General features: G+C 37.9%; 1 protein-coding gene across 2 annotated transcripts; it reads left to right on the forward strand.

Annotated features, from left to right (window-relative positions):
- Window positions 1–43: 43 nt before the first annotated feature.
- SLC35A5 (solute carrier family 35 member A5) lies at window positions 44–19,550 on the forward strand. Of its 2 annotated transcripts, none has more exons than XM_032852205.1 (7): window positions 44–77; window positions 1,339–1,487; window positions 4,456–4,554; window positions 5,883–6,013; window positions 8,596–8,663; window positions 15,970–16,750; window positions 18,054–19,550. In XM_032852205.1, exons 1-7 carry the CDS (start codon window positions 67–69, stop codon window positions 18,120–18,122), a joined length of 1,308 nt encoding a protein of 435 aa, XP_032708096.1. In that variant the 5' UTR covers window positions 44–66; the 3' UTR covers window positions 18,123–19,550. The 2 variants fall into 2 exon arrangements, with proteins under 2 accessions (XP_032708096.1, XP_032708097.1); XM_032852206.1 differs by having other exon boundaries at window positions 69–282.
- Window positions 19,551–20,220: the final 670 nt, after the last annotated feature.

Raw genomic sequence — 20,220 nt, forward strand, 5'->3', positions numbered from 1 at the left:
CGCTGGGGCGGGCTTAGGCAGCTCCTTCCCTCCTTCCGGAAGCGTAACACTGACCGCGCCTGCGCAATGGGTACGAGGTCCGCTCTTTCCCAGTCGGGACGTTATTGGGCTTTTGGTTCCGGAATAGGAGGCTTGGGGGCAGAGGCTTTTTCTCCTCTCTTTCCTTCCTATAGCTTCCCCAACTATGGACCCTAAAAGCTGCTGCTTCTGCGGAGCTACACATTTACTGCCTCAGCTCTAGGATGTGCGCTCCTCAACTAAAAACCCTTCGAACGGACGGAGGTAACCTCGCCCACCTGGCAAACAAGTGCGCGTGCGTATGAGGGGAGGGCGCGCGCCGCTCGAGATTCCTACTGCGCATGTGTTACAAGGAGGGTTTCCCCCCACCCCCACCCCGCCACCCCTCTTCCCCGACTGTAGAGGGAAACCTGCCTTCCTTGTGTAGGGGAGGTACCTCTTTGACCTCTACGGTTGCGCGCAGGTGGGCTGTCGGTGTTGACGTCTCAAGCCTGCCTGTCCCCAATGTCCTAGGCCCTGTGCACCATCCCTGGGTGGGAGGCTTTGAAGAAGTTACCCAGCCTAGAGTTTAGTTTCCTCGACAAATCAAAAGACGACCTTAGAGGCATTGATTTCTAAGTTCTTTTACCTTTTAGCACTGGTTCAAGTACAAATTCACAGCACTGTTTCGAATATTTCCACTTGGCTCATTATTGTAAAACGAAATATTTCTCAGCAAGCCCTTTCCCCACTTTGTAGAGAAGAGCTGCTTACTGAGGAGAACAATAGAAATCTGAAGTTCTCTTCTTCTAGAACAAAGTTGCTAATAGGAATGGAAGTTAAATTGCTTTTTGCAAAATTCTGCAGTCCCAAAATGTCAGTTGCTTTTGGCAGCATTTATAATAATTTATAATCCGGCACTACCTTTTTTTTTTTTTAAGGTTTTATTTATTTATTTAACAGAGAGAGAGAGAGAGAAAGACAGTGAGAGAGGGAACACAAGCAAGAGGAGTGGGAGAGGGAGAAGCAGGCTTCCCGCTGAGCGGGGAGCCTGTTGCGGAACTGGATCCCAGGACTCTGGGATCATGACCTGAGCCGAAGGCAGATGCTTAAGGACTGCACCCAGGCGCCCCTGTCTTTTCTGTCTTCTAGAATTTCCCCTCCTATCAATTTCTGACTCTTTCATTTTTTCCGCATAGTTTCTCTTCTTCTCAGTTTTCTTGGTTTTGATATAACCGTAGCCAGACATCTACCTAATTTCTGTTCTTCACTAATCAGTGGTATTTGTGCTATGCTTTATCTGCCTGCAGCGTTGCTCACGAATATATTCTTTTCTTTAAGGCAATTAAAAAACAGCGGAATGGAAAGCAAGTGCTGTGGTCATCCCATGTTCTGCTCCTTGTCAACCATGTATACATTCCTGCTAGGCACCATATTCGTCGCTTTAAGCTCAAGTCGAATCCTGCTGGTAAAATATTCAGCCAATGAAGGTAAGTTAAGACTCGGAATATATGGAGCACTTGGAGCTAATTACACATTACATCTCCTGTGTTTGGTCTCCTTGTGTGTAAAATAGAGATCATATACTTTCAAGTATTCTGCTTCATGTAAACGATAAAGTATGTTTAAATTTGATTCTGTAACCTTTCATTCCTTAGCAAGAAAAATGTTTGATGCTGAGTGAAATTTGGATTAATCAAGTATAGCGTTGAACCCTTTAGAGAACAGATCATAACATCTGACTGTAGCTTTAATCAACAGATATCTGAGTCTGTAGCGGTATGTGTAATTATAACTTAGTTCGAAATAGGAGCATATATTTGGTCACTTCGCATTTGTGAGGTACTGTCTTAATTACTATACCAGTGTGGTAGTAGAGATTATTAGCTTTGAAATTTTTAGCTCAAGAAGTCTTCTGGGTTTTTTTGTTTTGTTTTGTTTTTTTGTGGGGTTTTTTGTTTGTTTGGTGTTTTTGTTTTTTTTTTTTGAGAGAGAGCTTGTATGTGCACAGTGTAGGGGAGGAGGCAGAGAGGGGGGAAAGAGACTCTTAAGTGGTCTCCATGTGTGGTGCAGAGCCCAATGCAGGGCTTGATCTCAAGACCCCGAGATCATGAGCTGAGCTGAAATGAAGAGTCAGACACTTAACCAACTGAACCGCCCAGGTGCCCCTTCTGTTTGTTTGTTTAATGTAGTAATTTGTATTTATATACACAATTTAATTCTACAAAGCTATATTGACAATCTTTCACTAGTTATTGAGGATGCATAAAGTCATGACATCACGACTCTTAATGGTTTGCTTGTGGAGTCTGATGTGTATGTAAGTCTTTGCTTTGGTTAACATTTATCTCTTGGGCACTTAGGCCAAGTATTAAGTAGCGGTGTTCAAAGTGTGTAAAACATAGACATTCTCAAAAACTGGGTTTATTAGGAGAGCTGTCCATGTGCAAGATCATGACAGTACGGTAGGATATGTGCAGTTCTATATCAAAGATGCAGGGATAGTTTAGATTAGGAAGTGATATATTCTCTCTGGGAGAGGATCATACGGAGTGCAGAGGGATCAGGGAGCACTCCCCGATAAGGTGAACTTAATCCATAAGAGGACTGGTGGACACGGGTGTTTAAAACAGAAGCAGCAATCCATAAAAATGAATAGACACATTAAAAAAAAAAGGCAGGATGAATTGTGAGAACACGTACTTCAGAATTACTGAGCAAAAAGTTTAAGGACTTGGAGGAGGGGGCAAGGGGTGCTTAACCAAAGGGGAATGTTATGATCAGATACTTAAGGACTTCATATGCCATGCTAAGGAGCTGGGACTTTGACTTTGTTCTCTAGGTCCGAGGGTCTGGAGGATAGGGAATGCCTGAGGAATTATAAACAAAAGGAGAGAGACTGTTACGGTAGCTGGATAGAGGATGGACTTGGGAAGAGACTGGAAGCAGAGTAGCCAGTTGGGATTATTGCAAATTCGAGCCATAGATGAAGTCTAACCAATACTTTGGAGGTAATAATAAAGAGAGGATAGATTGAAAAAATATTCTAAACATAGAAAAGACAGGGCTCAGAGAATGTACTGAATGTGGAGACTAAAGAACATGAAATACTGTATAGCTCAGAGGTTTCTGGTTTGGGATGCCAAATAGGTTGATGGTGTGTATCATAGTGATCAGTGCAAAGTATCGTTAGCAGATAGTAGAGTGTGATTTCAGCCTTTAAGCTCAGAAAAGGGAGAAGTTTTCATTAGGCTTTGAAGGATTGAGAAAGTTTAACAGGCAAGTACTAAATTCAGGTGAACATTTATTAAGTGCAGAATACCTGCTAGTTATATGAAGATGACTAACGTGGGCCCTTTCTCATAAGAAGTTTACATTCTAAGGTAAGACTTAACAAAGAAGAGGTAACTATAATACTGTGAAACAAGTACTGTTATGAGGGTTTATAGGTAGTGCAGCAGGATCCGAGATGAACAAAGAATTGACTATGGTTAGGTTGAGTCAAGGGAAACCACAGAAAAAAGCAAAAAGGTGTTTTGGATAGGAAGAATGTTGAGCTGGCATTTTTCTTCTGTACTTGGCCAGTTTTGGTTTTTCATATAATGACCAAGGCAAACAAGCAAATGTTTCAAAAGGGGGGAAAATTCAGTCCTTAAAATATTACCTAATAAAGTTTATGTTTGTCCTTGGCAAAATTGTACATCAAGTTGTTTGTCAGCATTTGGAATAGAGGTAACAGCTAAGACCAAGGCATACTGACCTAACCTCATTTCCTAATTAAATTGACTTAGAAGTTAAGATACATCTTCCCAACTCATCAGTGGGTTTGGATTATGTTAGATACTTCCTTCCAGCCCTAGAGGTAGCCAGAGCCCTGGGCAGTTGCCTCTTGGCTCTAATAGCTTCCTTCTTTTACCCCAATGTACTGTTTATCCCAGAGTGGCAAACAAATACTGTTTTCTGTATGTGCCATGATGCGAAACAGAGGGGAATGCTGTAAGGGATTATCACAGACAGTGTACCTTGATTCTAGCAGACAAGTTACACAAGAGGAACCATAGATGGATCCTAATTCAGCCAGATCAATCTATAGCTTTTGATGACTCAAGCCCTGAGTGCTAATTAGCGGTCAGTTTAGAAGCCCATCTTTAATGCCGTATCCTGAAGCCACCTTTGCCAATAGCCTTAAACATATTTATCAGCAATTTGGATGAAAACATCAGAAGGCTGTTTATCAGACTCAAGAATAATAAAACACTGAGTGCAGTAGGGATAGCTAATAACATTAGGTGAACAGATTGAAAAATCCAAGAGAGAACAAAGCCAACTGGATGAAGTTTAATACAACCAGTATTAAAATCCAACTTTTAAGTTTAAAAATAGCTGTAAATTATTAACTGTATATAACCATTATGTAGAACAAAATTTGTAGTTAAAAAAATGTCCGTTACATTTCAGAAAACAAGTATGATTATCTTCCAACTACCGTGAACGTGTGCTCAGAGTTGGTGAAGCTAGTTTTCTGTGTGCTTGTGTCATTCTGGGTTGTAAAGAAAGGTGAGTCTTGAAGTGGTACTCTATACTTGTTAAAAATCACAGAATCAAAACACTTCAGAACCAGAAGGAACATTTGATGTCATTTAGTCTAGCCCACTAATTTTATATATGAGGACACTAATACACAAACTTAAGTATGATTACCCATGTTTTGCAAGTGAAGAAACAGGCCCAAGGAGAAAACGTTATGCGTGGTAGGTGGGAGGGGGCAGGGCCAGGACTCCAGCCCATGTTTGCCTTGTGTCTTGGCCATCACTCTGCCTTGTTACTTGTTCCTTTGTTGGGTCACACAGTGAGTTAGTTTTTATTGAAATTCAGGGTTTTCTAAATCACTGCTGTCTGATTTGGTACAAAGTATATTGCCAAAACAGTCCCCATTTTCTACAGGGGAGGTGGTATAGTGGATTGAGTCAGAGAAACTATATTCTGGGTCAGATTATTTTAACTTCTCTGACTTCCAGTTTCATCAATTATCGAGCAGAGATATTCATCCCTTCCTCACATCTGAAGCAACTGGCCTTCTGTGGCTCTTTGTATGTATTAGGTGTTAATTCTCCACCTTAGTTCCCCAGTTCTTGAGCATTATGACTCTGTTCTTTGATCTGCCATGACATGTGAGGTAAACATAGAATTTAAAGTATTAAAGGTCTTTTCCAGGAAGATTTCTTTTTATTCTTAAAAGTTTCCATTTGTGCAGAGTTTCTAGTTGTTGGAATACATTTCTTAATCTCATGAAATTTATGCGTTATTTACAGGGCTTATACTTAAATTGTTTTCTATTTTTGCATGTTATTTTACATTCTCTTGTTATGGTACCTTCCTAATAAGTTTTTGGAGATCTGGCGATGGGATCATTACTCATATAAGGATTAGTAAAATTTAATTTTCTGTACTCCCCTATTATAAGTTTTCACCTAGTGTCTTTTTTTTCTGATTCCCCCCGGGGGAAAAATAATCCCAGCATAAATGCTAGATTTTTTTTTCTCTGTATTCTCACATCTTGCTCTCTCTCGACTTTAGGTCTCATAATAGTCAGAGGAACCTTAAGTATCCTGAGATGTTTCAAGTTAACAGGAATTAGGTATTCCTAAGGGTGTTGCTGATTGTCAGTGATGAGGCATGGTGGTTGGTGGGTTGAAGAAAGAGAGACAATGCTGAAATCCTATATTGCCTTTGATTTCTTAAGGCTAATAGTCACTGATGAAAGCAAGTTCATAAAGCCTCTTTCAAATAATTGTATCAGTAATCAAATACAACTTACTTTGTCTAAAAATATAGGAATTCTCATCAAGATCCTTTGTTTATTACTGTCTTTCTTTCTTTTGAAGACCATCAAAGTAGAAACTTGAGATGTGCTCCCTGGAAGGAATTCTCTAATTTCATGAAGTGGTCCATTCCTGCCTTTCTTTATTTCCTGGATAATTTGATCGTCTTCTATGTCATTTCCTACCTTCAGCCTGTAAGTAAATATAATAGAAAATAGCGTTGGAAAAATACAGAGAAATGAATCCCAGAACTAATATTTTTTATCATTTTCATTGTCAGTGTTAGTTTCTCTTTGCCCCCAGTGGTTTTCCTGAGATTGGACCCAAATCATCTGAATATGGAATTACCAATCTGCCTGCCACATTCTCTCACTCTTAAAGATTGCTGTAGAAAGCTGTGCTGACTAGCAGGAGTTGCTCCCTGGCCAGTGAATGTGGAGCCATCTCTCTGTATGTAACCTTAGTCTGCCTGTTTGCTGAGCCATCCTGTGGTCACCAACCTCTGTTAACTTCAGCATTCACTATCTCCAAACACATTTCTGTTACTGACTCAGAAAATCGTATACTCAGCCCTATTCTTTCCTATACCTGCTTTAATGTACTATATGCATTGTTTTTATGATCTTTTTTTTTTTCCATATTAGTCCTATCATTTAACCAACAAGTTCTTTAAGGGTAGAAAATACATTCTCCCAGCTATAAATGCTATCTACAACTAATCATACGAGGGATGTTTCTCATCTCTCTTGGCATCCTCCTTCCCAACTGAGAAATCCATTTGTAATTGGGATTAAAATTTGGTCTTCTGCTTTTACTTTTACAAAACAACTTTGGGACATGTGTATATTTTCGCATAATATCTTATAAAATGAAGATTTCTATTGCCATTGTTGCCAAAATGTGTTTTAAGTTTCTTTAAATAAAATATTCAGGCATTTTGATGATAAATAGGATTTTTATTGGCACTGGTTCTCTGTGTAAAGCCTCTTAAATATAGCCAAATCAGTTTGAGAGTGGGACAAGGAGAGATCAGTAGAGCACTAAGTAGAAAACAGGAATTTGATTCTTTTGCACAATTTAGAAGCTGTTTAATTAGGCAACCCCCAGCTACTGTGTCAGTTGCCCATCTGTGAAATAGAGTAACGTTACCATACTAACTCTAAGGTTGGCAGGAACCTGGGCCAGGTAATCCCCTGAAATTCCTTTCAGCTCCATCATCCGTGTCATTAGCAAGTGTTTTGAATGCTAGAATGTGTTCTGTCTTACATTCTTCCAGTTTGTTTTTCAGATCTAAGAATTCTCATACCCAGCAACATAATTATTTGCATCAATGAGTACATAGTATTGTATTTTATTGAGCTTAGCTTCAAACTTATATCCCTTTTCTCTGTCCTCAGTATGAAAGCAAGATTGCAGCTTCCTTGTTCTTCTAGTTTATTGCTTTGCTCTTCCTTCCTGATTGTGCACAACCACAAATATTACAAAATCAGTCACATGGCATATTCTGTATATTGCTGTGCCCCAAGTCTAGTTGGAAAGAATTAAATAGAGATACGTGGAAGCTTTGGGGCAAAGAGCTCTGGTGTTTTGTTTATTCTGTGCTCTTGCATGGAAAGCAGTTTCAGAATTCATCAGGGCAGCCAGGTGCTTGGCTAGGGATCTGCACCATAACTGTAATTAATCAGAGCCACTGCCTATTCCCTCTTACCAGCCACTCACTTTCCTCAGCAGCTCTTACTCTTCTCCTACCAGGGGCTCATAAACGTTCGTCTCCAGAGGACACTGAGAAATCCTTAAAACAGCGCTTCCCCCAAAAATATTCAGTAGAAAAATAACAATATTGTATTTTTGCATTTGTTTTATTAGATTTTTAAAGTTAATTTTTTATTGGTTTTTATTGCATTTATTCTTATTTCTTTAATTCACCTACATGTTAGCTGTGTTTGCTGGTTATATAAGACTACTGGAAAATACTCCTTGGAGTTCAGTCTTCCTAAACTGACAGCAAGGAAAAAAGCAGAGTGAAGTAAACAAGTAAGATTTGTTTTTAAAAGTCGTTAATACGGTGAGATCCAGTCATGGGGAGCAATGATGAAATTTCATACTTTCTGAGCCAAATATATACGTGTTCAGATTAATATTCTTGTCTGTGAATATGACTGAATTCATGAGAAGAGACTTTTATGAAATCTGGCTAACACATTTCTAAGTGTTGAGAACAATGTGAATAAATGAAAGGACTGTCAAATACGAGTTTGATATTGAATCGCTGGTCCTGAGTCACTGCAGTTCAGCCGGGAGAACTGATTGAATTCTTAGAATAGTAAAGATGCTTAAAAACCTATACTTCAATTTTTTTACTGTATAAAGGGGCCTAACAGTACATGCCTTCCCTCCACCCCTGGAAATAGTGTGGAAGGTCTCTAAAGCATTTGAAGAGCTTGAAAAAATATGCTTCATAGGCAAGGTAGCTGTTATTTCTAGACCTGAACATTTAGAGTTTTTAAGCATTTCCAGATCTGCATATACGGATTGTTTACAGAGGCATTTGCTGAATTTAAGCATGTTTTCAAAGCCTATACAATAATTTGGTCATATCTGCATACATTTAACAACCAATAAAAATGGAATTTAATCCTCTCGTGAAATAGCTGCCCTAATAACCCCTCAGGTTTTTGACCAAAAAGCTTTTTTTGTCAGGTGAACCAGTGAGCTGGGAGATTTCTGAGGTCACTACTTTGTTTGGATTGTAACTCTATCTTCTCCTTCTTTCTAGGCCATGGCTGTTATCTTCTCAAATTTTAGCATTATAACAACAGCTCTTCTATTCAGGATAGTGCTAAAGTAAGTAACTTGCTCTGAAAGCATATATCATACCTTAAAATGGCACAGCCTTATTTCAGATGATATAACTCAGAGCACTGAGCCCTCTGAGTCCCAGGGCCAGGATTTTATTCCTAACTGGCTTTGTGTTTTGGACAAATTGTTTAACCCATCCAAAAAGCAGCTCCAGTACTGCTGGCCCATCTAAATCTTTGCAACTAGATATATGAAAAGTTTTTTCTTAGCATCTCAAAAAAAAAAGATAATTGACCAGCTTATTTTAATTTTTAGTGCCAAATTAAAGAATTCATGAGCTTTTTTTTTTCCCCCAGAATCTCTGTACTTTACTAGGGAACCAAGAAGTTCCTAAATATTGTTAATGCATTGGTTATTTGTAGTTTCGAGAGGATGAAGAGTGGCAAATTCCTTATTAAACTGCTTGAAACGAGTACATGATTTAAGCTCTGATTGGCAGAGGATTTGCATGTGGAATCTAGTCAAAATTACAATTAATAAGAATGATTTTTAAATTTTGAAAAATGCTGTCACCAGGGTTTCCTTTCTCCAGGAAGATCTTTGAATAAAATAAACATTTGTAAGTAAACAGGCTCTGCCACCAAGCAAAGGCCAGACTGTTCTAAGGTGTAATGGGATCTGGGTATTAACTCCAGTTTGTTACTTGATGATGATAAAAATAAAATTAACTTCTTATTATATTTGTTGTGATTTTCTTTTTTATTTTGCATTCACTTCCCCTTTTAATTTCTTATTTCTCAATGTGCCATGTCATAGTATGTGCTTTCATAATTTACGTGTACAACAGGGTGAGTGGCTTAGTACATAGGCACTCAGTAAATATTTGTTGAATCCATGCTGGGTTCAGTACATTAATCATATGGAGTTCTTGAAAGACTTTCTATTACCCTGAGGAAAGCATTCAATTTAACAGTTCATGTGAGAGATGAGGAAAAAGAACATGAACATTACATTTCGTCCAGGTTAAAAGTTAGAGTGCACTGAAATTTGCTTTTGTATCAGGTTCTTCATTTTGTTTATGAATTGTGACAATAATTTAACTAGCAAGTTAAAGAATGCTAATTCCAAAAATGTTTTGAAGTCTTTAAAATCAACATAAAAGTTACTTTATAGGATAAAAAATTGACTTCTGAGAAATTATATATAAACAGTAATCTTTATATTGATTTCTGGGTAAAATTGGAGGTGCATGTCCACAGAGGAATAAAATTGTCCCTGCCACATAATAAAAGGTTCATTATTTGATAAGGGAGTCTCACAAAGGGTCTCAAAAACACGTTTTTTATTTAAGTAAAAGTTTTTTTTCCTGTGAAATGACATTTATGGGTACACATGGTATTATACTTACATAATACAATACATAGGTATTGTGTCAAAATTACATCAAGTTAAAATTGAATTTGCCAACACAAAAATGTATAAAATATATATTGCCAGGCTTGGAATTGGCCCATAGCTCTAGTTGTGCCCTTAACTGTGTATAGTATTTTTTTTATTTTTGTTTGTTCATCTGTTTTAATTTACTCCAAAGCATGAGCTGTGGCGCAGAGGTCGAGCTGAGGGACCACTCAGAAAGGCCATATCCAGGACTGGCCTGACGGGTTTGTAGGCAACAGGGCGAGTAGGCTTTCAGCTGGACAGTGAGAAGATAACCCAGTAAGGACTCCTTAGGGCCAAGGGCTGGTCCAAGAGCCAAGCTGAGGGCCTTTCCCCTATCTAGGCTTACCCCCACAACAACCCCAGGAGGCAGGAGTTACTGTCCCTCTTCATCAGTAGAGTCATCCCAAGCTGAGTCTGAGCCCACAGCAGAGAGCTACCAGGCATTTTACAGCATTTAGGTGGCTTTGACCAGAGGGGAGGGAGCATGTGGGGCAGCAGGGTTAGAGGCAGAGAGACCAACCCAAGGTGAACTGCCCGTGTCAGGGGTGGAGAGAGAGCTAGCATGTGGGCAGAGATGGCCCTCTTAAAAGTTTTAAACACTTTACTATTTGTATTAAGAAAGTTAGCTCTTAGTATAACCAAATCTAAACCTAATTACACTGTAAACATAAAATGTTTACTTTTGATACTATTAATTATAACATTATGCTGTTGCTAGTTTTAATAATAACTAATGTTATGAACTAAAGTTCCAAAAAACTTTTTCACTAATTTTACCTCTTAATATTCAGAGCAGTAATATTCTTAGACATGTATTTGCTTTGTTGTTAGTATCCCTCTGTTTTGAATCCTTCAAGGTTAATTAAGCAGACAATGAAATCACTGTGCTTGTATTACTTTTGCAGGCACTAACTTAGCTCCTGGAGGGGCTTTTAATTTGACTGATTCACAAATCAGCACTGAAGCTACTCTTAATATTGCTAAAAGAATATATCTACTACTGTCTTTATGAGAATGTCTTCCAAGTACTGTATTATTACATTTTTCTTTTTTTAAATTGTGTATTATTTATTACATTTTAAGTCAATTTTGTTCTATTTTGATCTTTTTGTCATTGGTGGCATATGTTGTTTCATTTAACGTATTCAGTCTACTCTTTGTGTACCATTTAATGTCCTTTTGCCGTCGTTAGCAATAAAATTTTGACCCAGGAGTAGCAGCTTGAGTCTTACTACATATTCTTAATGTGTTTGCCATAAATAACTCATTTTACATTAGAATTTTTAAAATTTAAATTCAGTTAATTAACCATATAGTGCATTATTAGTTTCAGAGGTAGAGTTCAAGTTGTATATAACACCCAGTACTCATTATATCATGTACTCTCCTTAATGTCCATTACCCTGTTAGGCCATCCCCCCAGCCCCCTACATTTAGAATATTAAAACTGTTGTCTTATACTTGACTCTAGCAGAGCCATCAAATACCTTTCTCATACAGATAAAGAGTATAAAGCTACACAGGTAGGAAAAAAAGTCCAGTGACTAATGCAAGAATTAGTTGGAAGTATTTGAAAGTGGTAAAAAGAAAATAGCACCAATCAAATGCCTTACTGGATGTTCTAGAGAAACCCTGTGTGAATGTGTACATTGGTTTTTCGAAGTGTAGCCACTGGTCCACAGTGGAAACTGGTGGCAGACATTATGCCTCAGAACCTTACTGGTTTGCTCTTAAGGCTTGGCAAATTTGTATTGTCTTGTTTAATTAGATTTTAGGAAATAGTAGTCTCAACCTGAACATAGAGATCTGGGGGCAAAAGATAACCAAACAAGCACTTTTATCTAAAAAATGTATATAAATTTCTCTGATATCTTCGAAAGGAAGCTGTTGAGAAAAAAACAATCAGTGAAAAACATTTTTGACACATGAGGGAGTCTTAGAAGAAAAAAAGTGCCCCTCACTGGTACAAGCATTTCTTCAAAATCATTCACTTGATAATTCTTTTTTATAATTTTCTGTTATAAATATGCCACTGGTCACTTTCTGTGTAACTAAGAATGTTTTATGTACAATTTTTTTTAAAGTCCTGTGACTCTTTCCACTTAATTTTATTTTCATGTTCTGCTCTGTTTTACTACCACAAGGTAAGGTAGAGATGCTCTTACCTGACGCAATTTGGACTTCGTTTTTACTAGGAAAACTCAAAGTGGTGAATCATTAAAAAAAAAACAAACCCATACTTTAAACAGCTTAAGATGTGTAAATGTCCATTCACAGTGTTTTGAAGAGCTCAGGCCTTTCCTTTGAAATGTGTGGGATTTGCTGATGAGAACTTTTTTTTGGCTTTGTTCTTGAAGCTACATTCAATATGCATCACTCTTGCTTTCTGATTTTAGTTTCTTAAAGTAGAGTTAGTTCTTAAAAATACTTTTAAAGTAGATTATTATAGATTTTTGTTATTTATTTCCTAATCTTATAATTAGCTCCTCTGTACCCAGTTTGAGTAATTTGCTTTTAATTAATCTTCCAGAGCTTTCAACTTTTCATAAAAAAGCAACCCTTTTCTTTTGCTCATAATTTGTCATTTATGTAATCATTAAATATCTAATTACAATAATGAAGTCATCTGGCAAAAACACAGTTAGGAACAGAGATTCTTTGTGAGCAAGAGTTCATTTGGAAACAGAAGCCCTCAGGTAGAGTGTCCTTCTAGCAGTAAGCGTTCAGCTCTGAGCAGCAATCCGAACGATTTGTTTACTGGGGCAGTGGAGAAATCAGTTAGGTGAGTTTCGGCTTTTGTATTCATGAAACTGTGAGAAGCAAACTCATGCAGTCATTTATAAAAGCACCTATCCTCAGCTGACTTTATGGGATAATTTATTTAGCTTTATTTTCTTTGCTGAAAATCTACCATTTTCAGCCTAACCCTTTAATAACATTTACCTTCTAGAACATTACCTTGAATGAGCAATATTTTCAGTGGTACCAATTAACTTGTTTAAGGGTTTAATTAGGTTCTTTTTTTCTCAATGTCAGTGGAAAATCTATAGCTGTTGGAATTGAAAACTCCTAAAGTAATTATAGATTATATTATATAGAATTAAAATATATATTTCCCTTGATGTCCAATAATCGGTTATATAATGATTTTTATAAATTGGGCATATACTTTTCATCTGTCTTTTCTGAGTCCAATCAATTTACTTTCTTCCACTTACTGTGTACCATCTACACCTTTAGAAATTTATGAGATTAGTACACAGTTTCTGACTTTGTGGTTTAGGGCTATGCTAGAGTCATAACTAAGTGCTAGATCTGGATATTTAAAAATACATACATGAGAAGACATGATAGTGTACACATGTGTGCTGCTATCTAGGCTGGTCTGTGCACATATCAGTTTCAATTAATGAAGCTCTATGGAAGCATTGGTGAAATCAGACACCTCTTCCTATATATGCACCTTGGGAATTCATTATACTTGAAAATTGTACTTAAGAGGCTCATAGGTCCAAAAGGGAGACAAACCATGGCTCAGATCCCTTCCTCTCCCTTCTCCTTTCCTTTCCTTCTCCTTTCTTCCCCTCCTCTCCCCTCCCCTCCCCTCCCTCCCTCTCCTTCCTTCCTCTTTCTTTCTTTCTTTCTTTCTTTCTTTCTTTCTTTCTTTCTTTCTTTCTTTCTCTCTCTCTCTCTCTTTCTTTCTTTCTTTCAAGATTTTATTTATTTGAGAGAGAGAGAAAGGGAGAGCACAGAGTGAGAGGGAGAAACAGATTCCTGCTGCACAGAGAGCCGGATGCAGGACCAGATCCCAGGGCCCCAGGACCAGATCACAACCTGAGCCTAAGGCAGCCATTTAACCGACTGAGTCACATGGGCTCTCCACCTTCCTTGCTCTTTCATAAATATGTGACCTTAGGGAAGTCTGTTAACCTCTCAGAGCACTGTTTCCTTCCTTACAAGAGAAACTGACCCATAGTAGGTGTCCAGTAAATGCTCCAAAGTTCTTGTAAATTCCATTTCTTATCTGTTGCTTTACACTTCTTTGTTTATATGTCTGTGTGTGTGTGCGTGTGTGCATGTGTGTTCCCTCTTCATCTAACTAATTGATCTTTAAACTTGAAGATTTTGTTCCCCTTCAGATCTCCGTATCTACCCCAACCTGAATCAGCTGCCCCTCGCCTTAGTCAACATTGTACATTCTTACTGCCTTTGTATAGTCTCCTCCGTCTCCCTGGATATATTGGCAAATGCCATTTCACATGGCAAATGTCAGTTTATTTTTCATCTTTCACCTCGAGTGTTATTTTTTCTTTGAAACAATATCTGATTCCACTTACAGACTCAAGATTTCCTTCCTTACTGTGCCCCAGTTGTTCTGTGTATCACTTGTCACACATTATGTTTTGCATTGTTTAGTTTCAAGGCTCTTCCCTTATTAAAGTGTAAATTCCTTGGAGATGGAGATCAAGTCTTATCTCCCAGGCTCATAGTAGCCTGGCACACAGTAGCTGCTTATTTAAATGTCTGTTGAACTGAAAGAATCCACAAAATAGATTGACAATAAAGCATGTCTTCTTTTCTTTTTAATGTTCTCTCTCTTTTTTTAATTAACATGTAATGTATTATTTGTTTCAGGGGTACACATTTGTGATTTCAGTCTTAATTCACAGTGCTCACCATAGCACATACCCTTCCCAATGTCCATTACCCAGCCATCCCATCCCCCCACCCCCCTCCACTCCAGCAACCCTCAGTTTTATTTCCTGAGTTGAGGAATGTCTTATGGTTTGTCTCCTTCTCTGGTTTCATCTTGTTTCATTTTTCCTTCCCTTCCCCTATGATTCCTCTGTCTTGTTTCTCAAATTCCTCATGTCAGTGAGATCATGTGATATTGTCTTTCTCTGATTGACTTACTTCACTTAGCATAATACCCTCTAATTCCATCCACATCATTGCAAATGGGAAGATTCTGTGGTTTTTGACGACTGCATAGTATTCCATTGTGTGTGTGTATGTGTGTGTGTGTGTGTGCGCGCGTGCGTGTGTGTGTGTACCTACATACACACCACATCTTCTTTATCCATTCATCTGTTGATGGACATCTGGGCTCTTTCCATAGTTTGGCTATTGTGGACATTGCTGCTATAAACATTGGGGAACACGTGCCCCTTCAGATCACTACATTTGTATTTTTGGGGTAAATACCCTCTAGTGCAATTGCCAGGTCATAGAGTAGCTCTATTTTTATACAAGTTTGTGGTTAGGCAAAATAAGTAAAGAAATAAAACATTGTTAAGACTTTGTAAACTGAGACTACTAAATTTTTTTTTCCTTACTGTCCCAAACAGTAGTTTACTATAAAATTTTTTATGATTAGACCACAGATCTAGGAGCAGGCTCCCTCCTTAAATCTTTTTTGGGTCATGAACACCTTTGAAATTTGACAGCTTTGAAGGGTCTTGTGTGATTGGTGTGGGCAGGGCCAAGAATTCACCTATATAGAAGATTCCTACTGCAAGGATTCACAGATTTCTAAAGCTTCAGATTGAGGAAATCAGGTTGAGACTCTGCCATACTTAGTTCATAGCAAAGTAAAAAAATCATTGTTACAAAGGTCTGATCAGTTCTGGAGGTAAAAAGATTTAGTTAAATCTAAAGTTAAAAGGAAACTTAACCATGAGAAATGACTGGCATTAAGGGACAATCTATTACAAAGGTGAATAAAAATATCACACTTAAGATGCAGAGACACCAACAGGTTTCCTTTGAACTTGAATTGGGAATGCTCGCAAAAACTGGGCACAGTTTATTCTACCAAGTACTCAAGTATCTGCGTTTTCAGTAGAAACAGTCGCTGTGGGAAAGGTGTTGGGGGGGAGCAGTAGTAAAATCTCGTTTTTCCTCTGAACAGGAGGCATCTAAACTGGATACAATGGGCTTCCCTCCTGATTCTGTTCTTGTCTATTGTGGCCCTCACTGCTGGGACTGAGACTTCACAGCGTAACCTGCCAGGACATGGATTTCATCACGATGCCTTCTTCAGCCCATCCAATGCCTGCCTCCTTTTCAGAAGTGAGTGCCCCAGCACAGGCAACTGCACAGCAAAGGCATGGACTTTCCCCGAAGCTAAGTGGAACACCACAGCTATGGTTTTCAGTCACATCCATCTCGGCTTGGGCCATGTGCTTATTATAGTCCAGTGTTTTATTTCTTCAATGGCCAATATCTATAATGAAAAGATACTGAAGGAAGGGAACCAGCTGTCTGAAAGCATCTTCATACAGAACAGCAAACTCTATTTCTTTGGCATTCTTTTTAACGGACTGACGCTGGGCCTTCAGAGCAGTAACCGTGATCAGATTAAGAACTGCGGGGTCTTCTATGGCCACAATGTGTTTTCAGTTGCTCTTATTTTTGTGACTGCATTCCAGGGTCTCTCGGTGGCTTTTATTCTCAAGTTCCTGGATAACATGTTCCACGTCTTAATGGCCCAGGTCACCACTGTCATCATCACAGCAGTGTCTGTCCTGGTCTTTGACTTCAGGCCCTCCCTGCAGTTTTTCTTAGAAGCACCCTCAGTTCTTCTCTCCATATTTATTTACAAAGCCAGCAAGCCTCCAGGTCTGGAGTACACACCTAGGCAAGAAAGAGTCCGGGATCTAAGCGGCAGTCTCTGGGAGCGCTCCAGTGGGGTAAGTTTGTCAGGATGCTGCCTTTTGCCTGTTCTTCCCAAATTCAGCACACAGTTATACAAGAAAAGAAATTGGTCACTTGCTCATTTTTCAAGGGATGTTGTGGATTTCTGTGACTTTTAAAAATTATTCAACAAACGTTCACTGGACTTAGGTGTGCAAGGGCTTGTGAGAATGCTGTAAGGGTCAAGAAAAAGCATAAATCACAGTCTTGAGGACTTTATGCGTTAGTTATATCTTAGAATGCTCTAGTGCCACAGAGCTGGGACATGTGCCACAGGTTATCTTCTCCAGTCTTTCTAGGTTGGCAGATGAATAAACAGACTCAGACTAAGTGGATTATAGATAGTACCTAAAAAAACTATACTAAACCCATGAGGCCTGACTCCTAGTCCATAAGAAAAGTTGGTCTTTGACATTAGTTGCATCTTGTTAAATCTAAGTGGAAGTCCTGGCTCCTTGATTTTCCCTGCATTACTCATGAACCTCAGTGTGCCAGAAGGGCAGGCCTTATCTTGTTAGGGTGAGTTTCAAAAGGATCTTCATAAGTAAGAGAAAAATATCTTTTAGTATTCTTCCAGTTGCTTATAATTCTTCTAGGAAGATCTGTCAGTCATGGTATTAGCAGATTAATTGTCTTTTGGAGATTCAAGTCAGTAGTTAAGTATATGTTTAAAGGATGAAATAAACTCCTCTAACTAGCTTTAAATTTACAGTTTTTATGAACACACATAATATTAAGTACTTCACAAAATGAACATTTTACTCTCTAGGAAAATAATCTCTTGCCTATTAGTTCGTGGTGGAGCTTTCATCAGTATAATGTCTCTGAAGTAGTGATATAACAGACTCTTAAGATATAACAGACTCTTAAGATGAAAAAATTAGAAGGGTGGGTCCCAAATGCCCTGACCTCAGCCAGAGTACAGTTTCAAAAGTCCTGTATTCTTTTCCAATGGTCCAGTAACACCGTTTGCCTTACTTTTTAGGTAAAATTTACCGATTTTAGGTAAGGGCCTAGTTCATACTTATTTCTCCAACCACTAGTTATTTCCCTTCAAGACCAGCAGAGGGTGCTCCATACTGCATTCCGGTTGTTTTGAAATTCAAGTACTGAGATGCAGGTAGATTTTTTGTGATCTCATTATGTGTCTAAAATTAGCTTTCCAAGAACATAAGTATTTATCTAATTTCATTTGACTAGATTATAGTCATAGTTTAATGAAATAAACTTCTTAGTAATCATTACAAATGCTACATTCCTAGTATTTTAAGTAATTACTGATTTCATATTTCCTTTTAGGATGGAGAAGAACTGGAAAGACTTACCAAACCAAAAAGTGATATTGAGTCAGATGAAGATACTTTCTAATTGGTATCCAAATGACTGGCAGCTCTCAAAAACCTTATTTTCGCATTTTCAGCATGTGTCATATTTATCTTTTCACTTTGATAAACAAGAACGTTTCTAAAGCATAATACTCTTTGCATATATCTAACCACTCCCTAAACAGTTCCATCCAAGGCTTAGAGTACCCAAAGGCTAAAATGTTCTAAGGAACTGACATGGGAGTAATAGTATGGAGACTGCATTAATGGTACTTGGTAAGTCGACAAGACACATTCCCATGTTATTTTCCTTGTCTTCCAAGGTTCCAAAAAACTTGCAATAATCACGTTGGCTGTACCCTATAAATACACAAATAGTGATCAGTTTGCCATATATTAATAATTATGTAATTCCATTCTGCATGCTAAAGTCTTCCTGTATGTATTATTATAAATATCACCTAGGTTGTCCCTTGAATTTTGAAGCCCTGGAAATACTCACTTTGCAGTTAAAAAGCAATGTGACTCTTTCTAAAAAGTTTGGTGGAAGGACCTTACCATCTGGACCAACAGTGATTTGAGGGCAGTGTGGTTTGTACCAAATGTTTTTCCAAAGAAGCAATTTTTCAGAAACAAAATGTTAGAATTTTTATTTTTAGAAATTCGTAGGGAATTTGAATTTAGTGATTATCTTTTGATCTTTTTCTACACAAATAAGCTTCAGTTTACATGAAAGTTGGTTCCCAACTACCACAATTCTCACTTGGATTTTAAATCACTTTAAAGAAGCCATGGTGGACTTTTTTCCTCCTTGGTTTGGCCTCATTACTCTTGGATTATTAGATTTTAGAGAACCAATGAACCATTTCATTATATTAGTTATTAATTATAACTTATATAACTTGTCATATTTATTACTGTCATACCCTATATCTAGGAATTGAGACATTGGCTTCAGAATCATAACAGACTATCATTAAGACTGATGCCTGAGAGTTCCTTTTAAAAGGGTCACTTTGCAAACAAATGACTTTCACTGAAATGTGAATGGTATTATTCTGAAACAAGGAAACATCTTAATAAATAAAGTACATTACAGTAATAATATTGTCAGTAAAAGTGCATGATATTTTTTGAGGTATTTTTGCATGCAGCTAATTAAATGTGAGGTAGATGAGTCAGGTGATAGATAATTTAAAAGTGAGAAAACAGAAGTGACTTGCCCAAGGTCATGCAGCTGGATGGTGATAAGACAAGCCTAGCTCATAGGCCCACATGTTTATAGAGCACTACACTGTAGATGTGAACTTTAAGGTGTCCTTTTCATGCAGTCTGTACATCTCTTCTTTCTCCTAATTTTCATGCAATGAACATGTGATAATACTGTGAATAATCCATCTGTGATATCTGGAATAATATGGCAGGCAAGAATTGGTGGAAATGTATAAATAAAATAATTATTAAACCTGAACCTTGAGTTTTCACTGTCATGTGAGGTGGGACACGGAGTTCTTTTCATTTTCATCTCAAAAAATGGAGTGAGGCAAGAAATCCAGACAACTTGTAAAACTTTTTTTTTTCCATAGATCTTGACTTCTGAGAATAGCAAAACTGAGAATTCATCTTAATAGGTATACCTCTCCATGTTGTGAACAAGGGAGATTATGTCATTATGGCTATTCATTTTAAAGGTAAGGAAATCAGGTATAGAAAGACCTCACTTTGGGGCATCTGGGTGGCTCAGTGGGTTAAGCTTCTGCATTTGACTCAGGTCATGATCTTAGGGTCCTGGGATCGAGCCCCACATCAGGCTCTCTGCACAGCGGGGAGACTGCTTCCCCCCCACCGCCTGCCTCTCCGTCTACTTGTGTTCTCTCTCTCTCTCTCTCTGTGTCAAATAACTAAATAAAATCTTAGAAAAACTAAAGACCTCACTTTTAGAAAATACATAAATATACCTACCTTGTGGAATAGAAAAATTACAATATCATTGACAAAGGTATTGCCTACATTAAATACATTACATTAAATAGGAGATTTCACCAGTTCACGGAGCTTGATTTTCTTTCTTACAACAACTTTATTTGTAATTACAGCTTTACTTGCATTAACTGACCAATTAATAGGATAAAGAAGTGTGG

The sequence above is a fragment of the Lontra canadensis genome, unplaced genomic scaffold, assembly GCF_010015895.1.
Source record: "Lontra canadensis isolate GAN:19392208 unplaced genomic scaffold, GSC_riverotter_1.0 scaffold6, whole genome shotgun sequence".
Lineage (NCBI taxonomy): Eukaryota > Metazoa > Chordata > Mammalia > Carnivora > Mustelidae > Lontra > Lontra canadensis.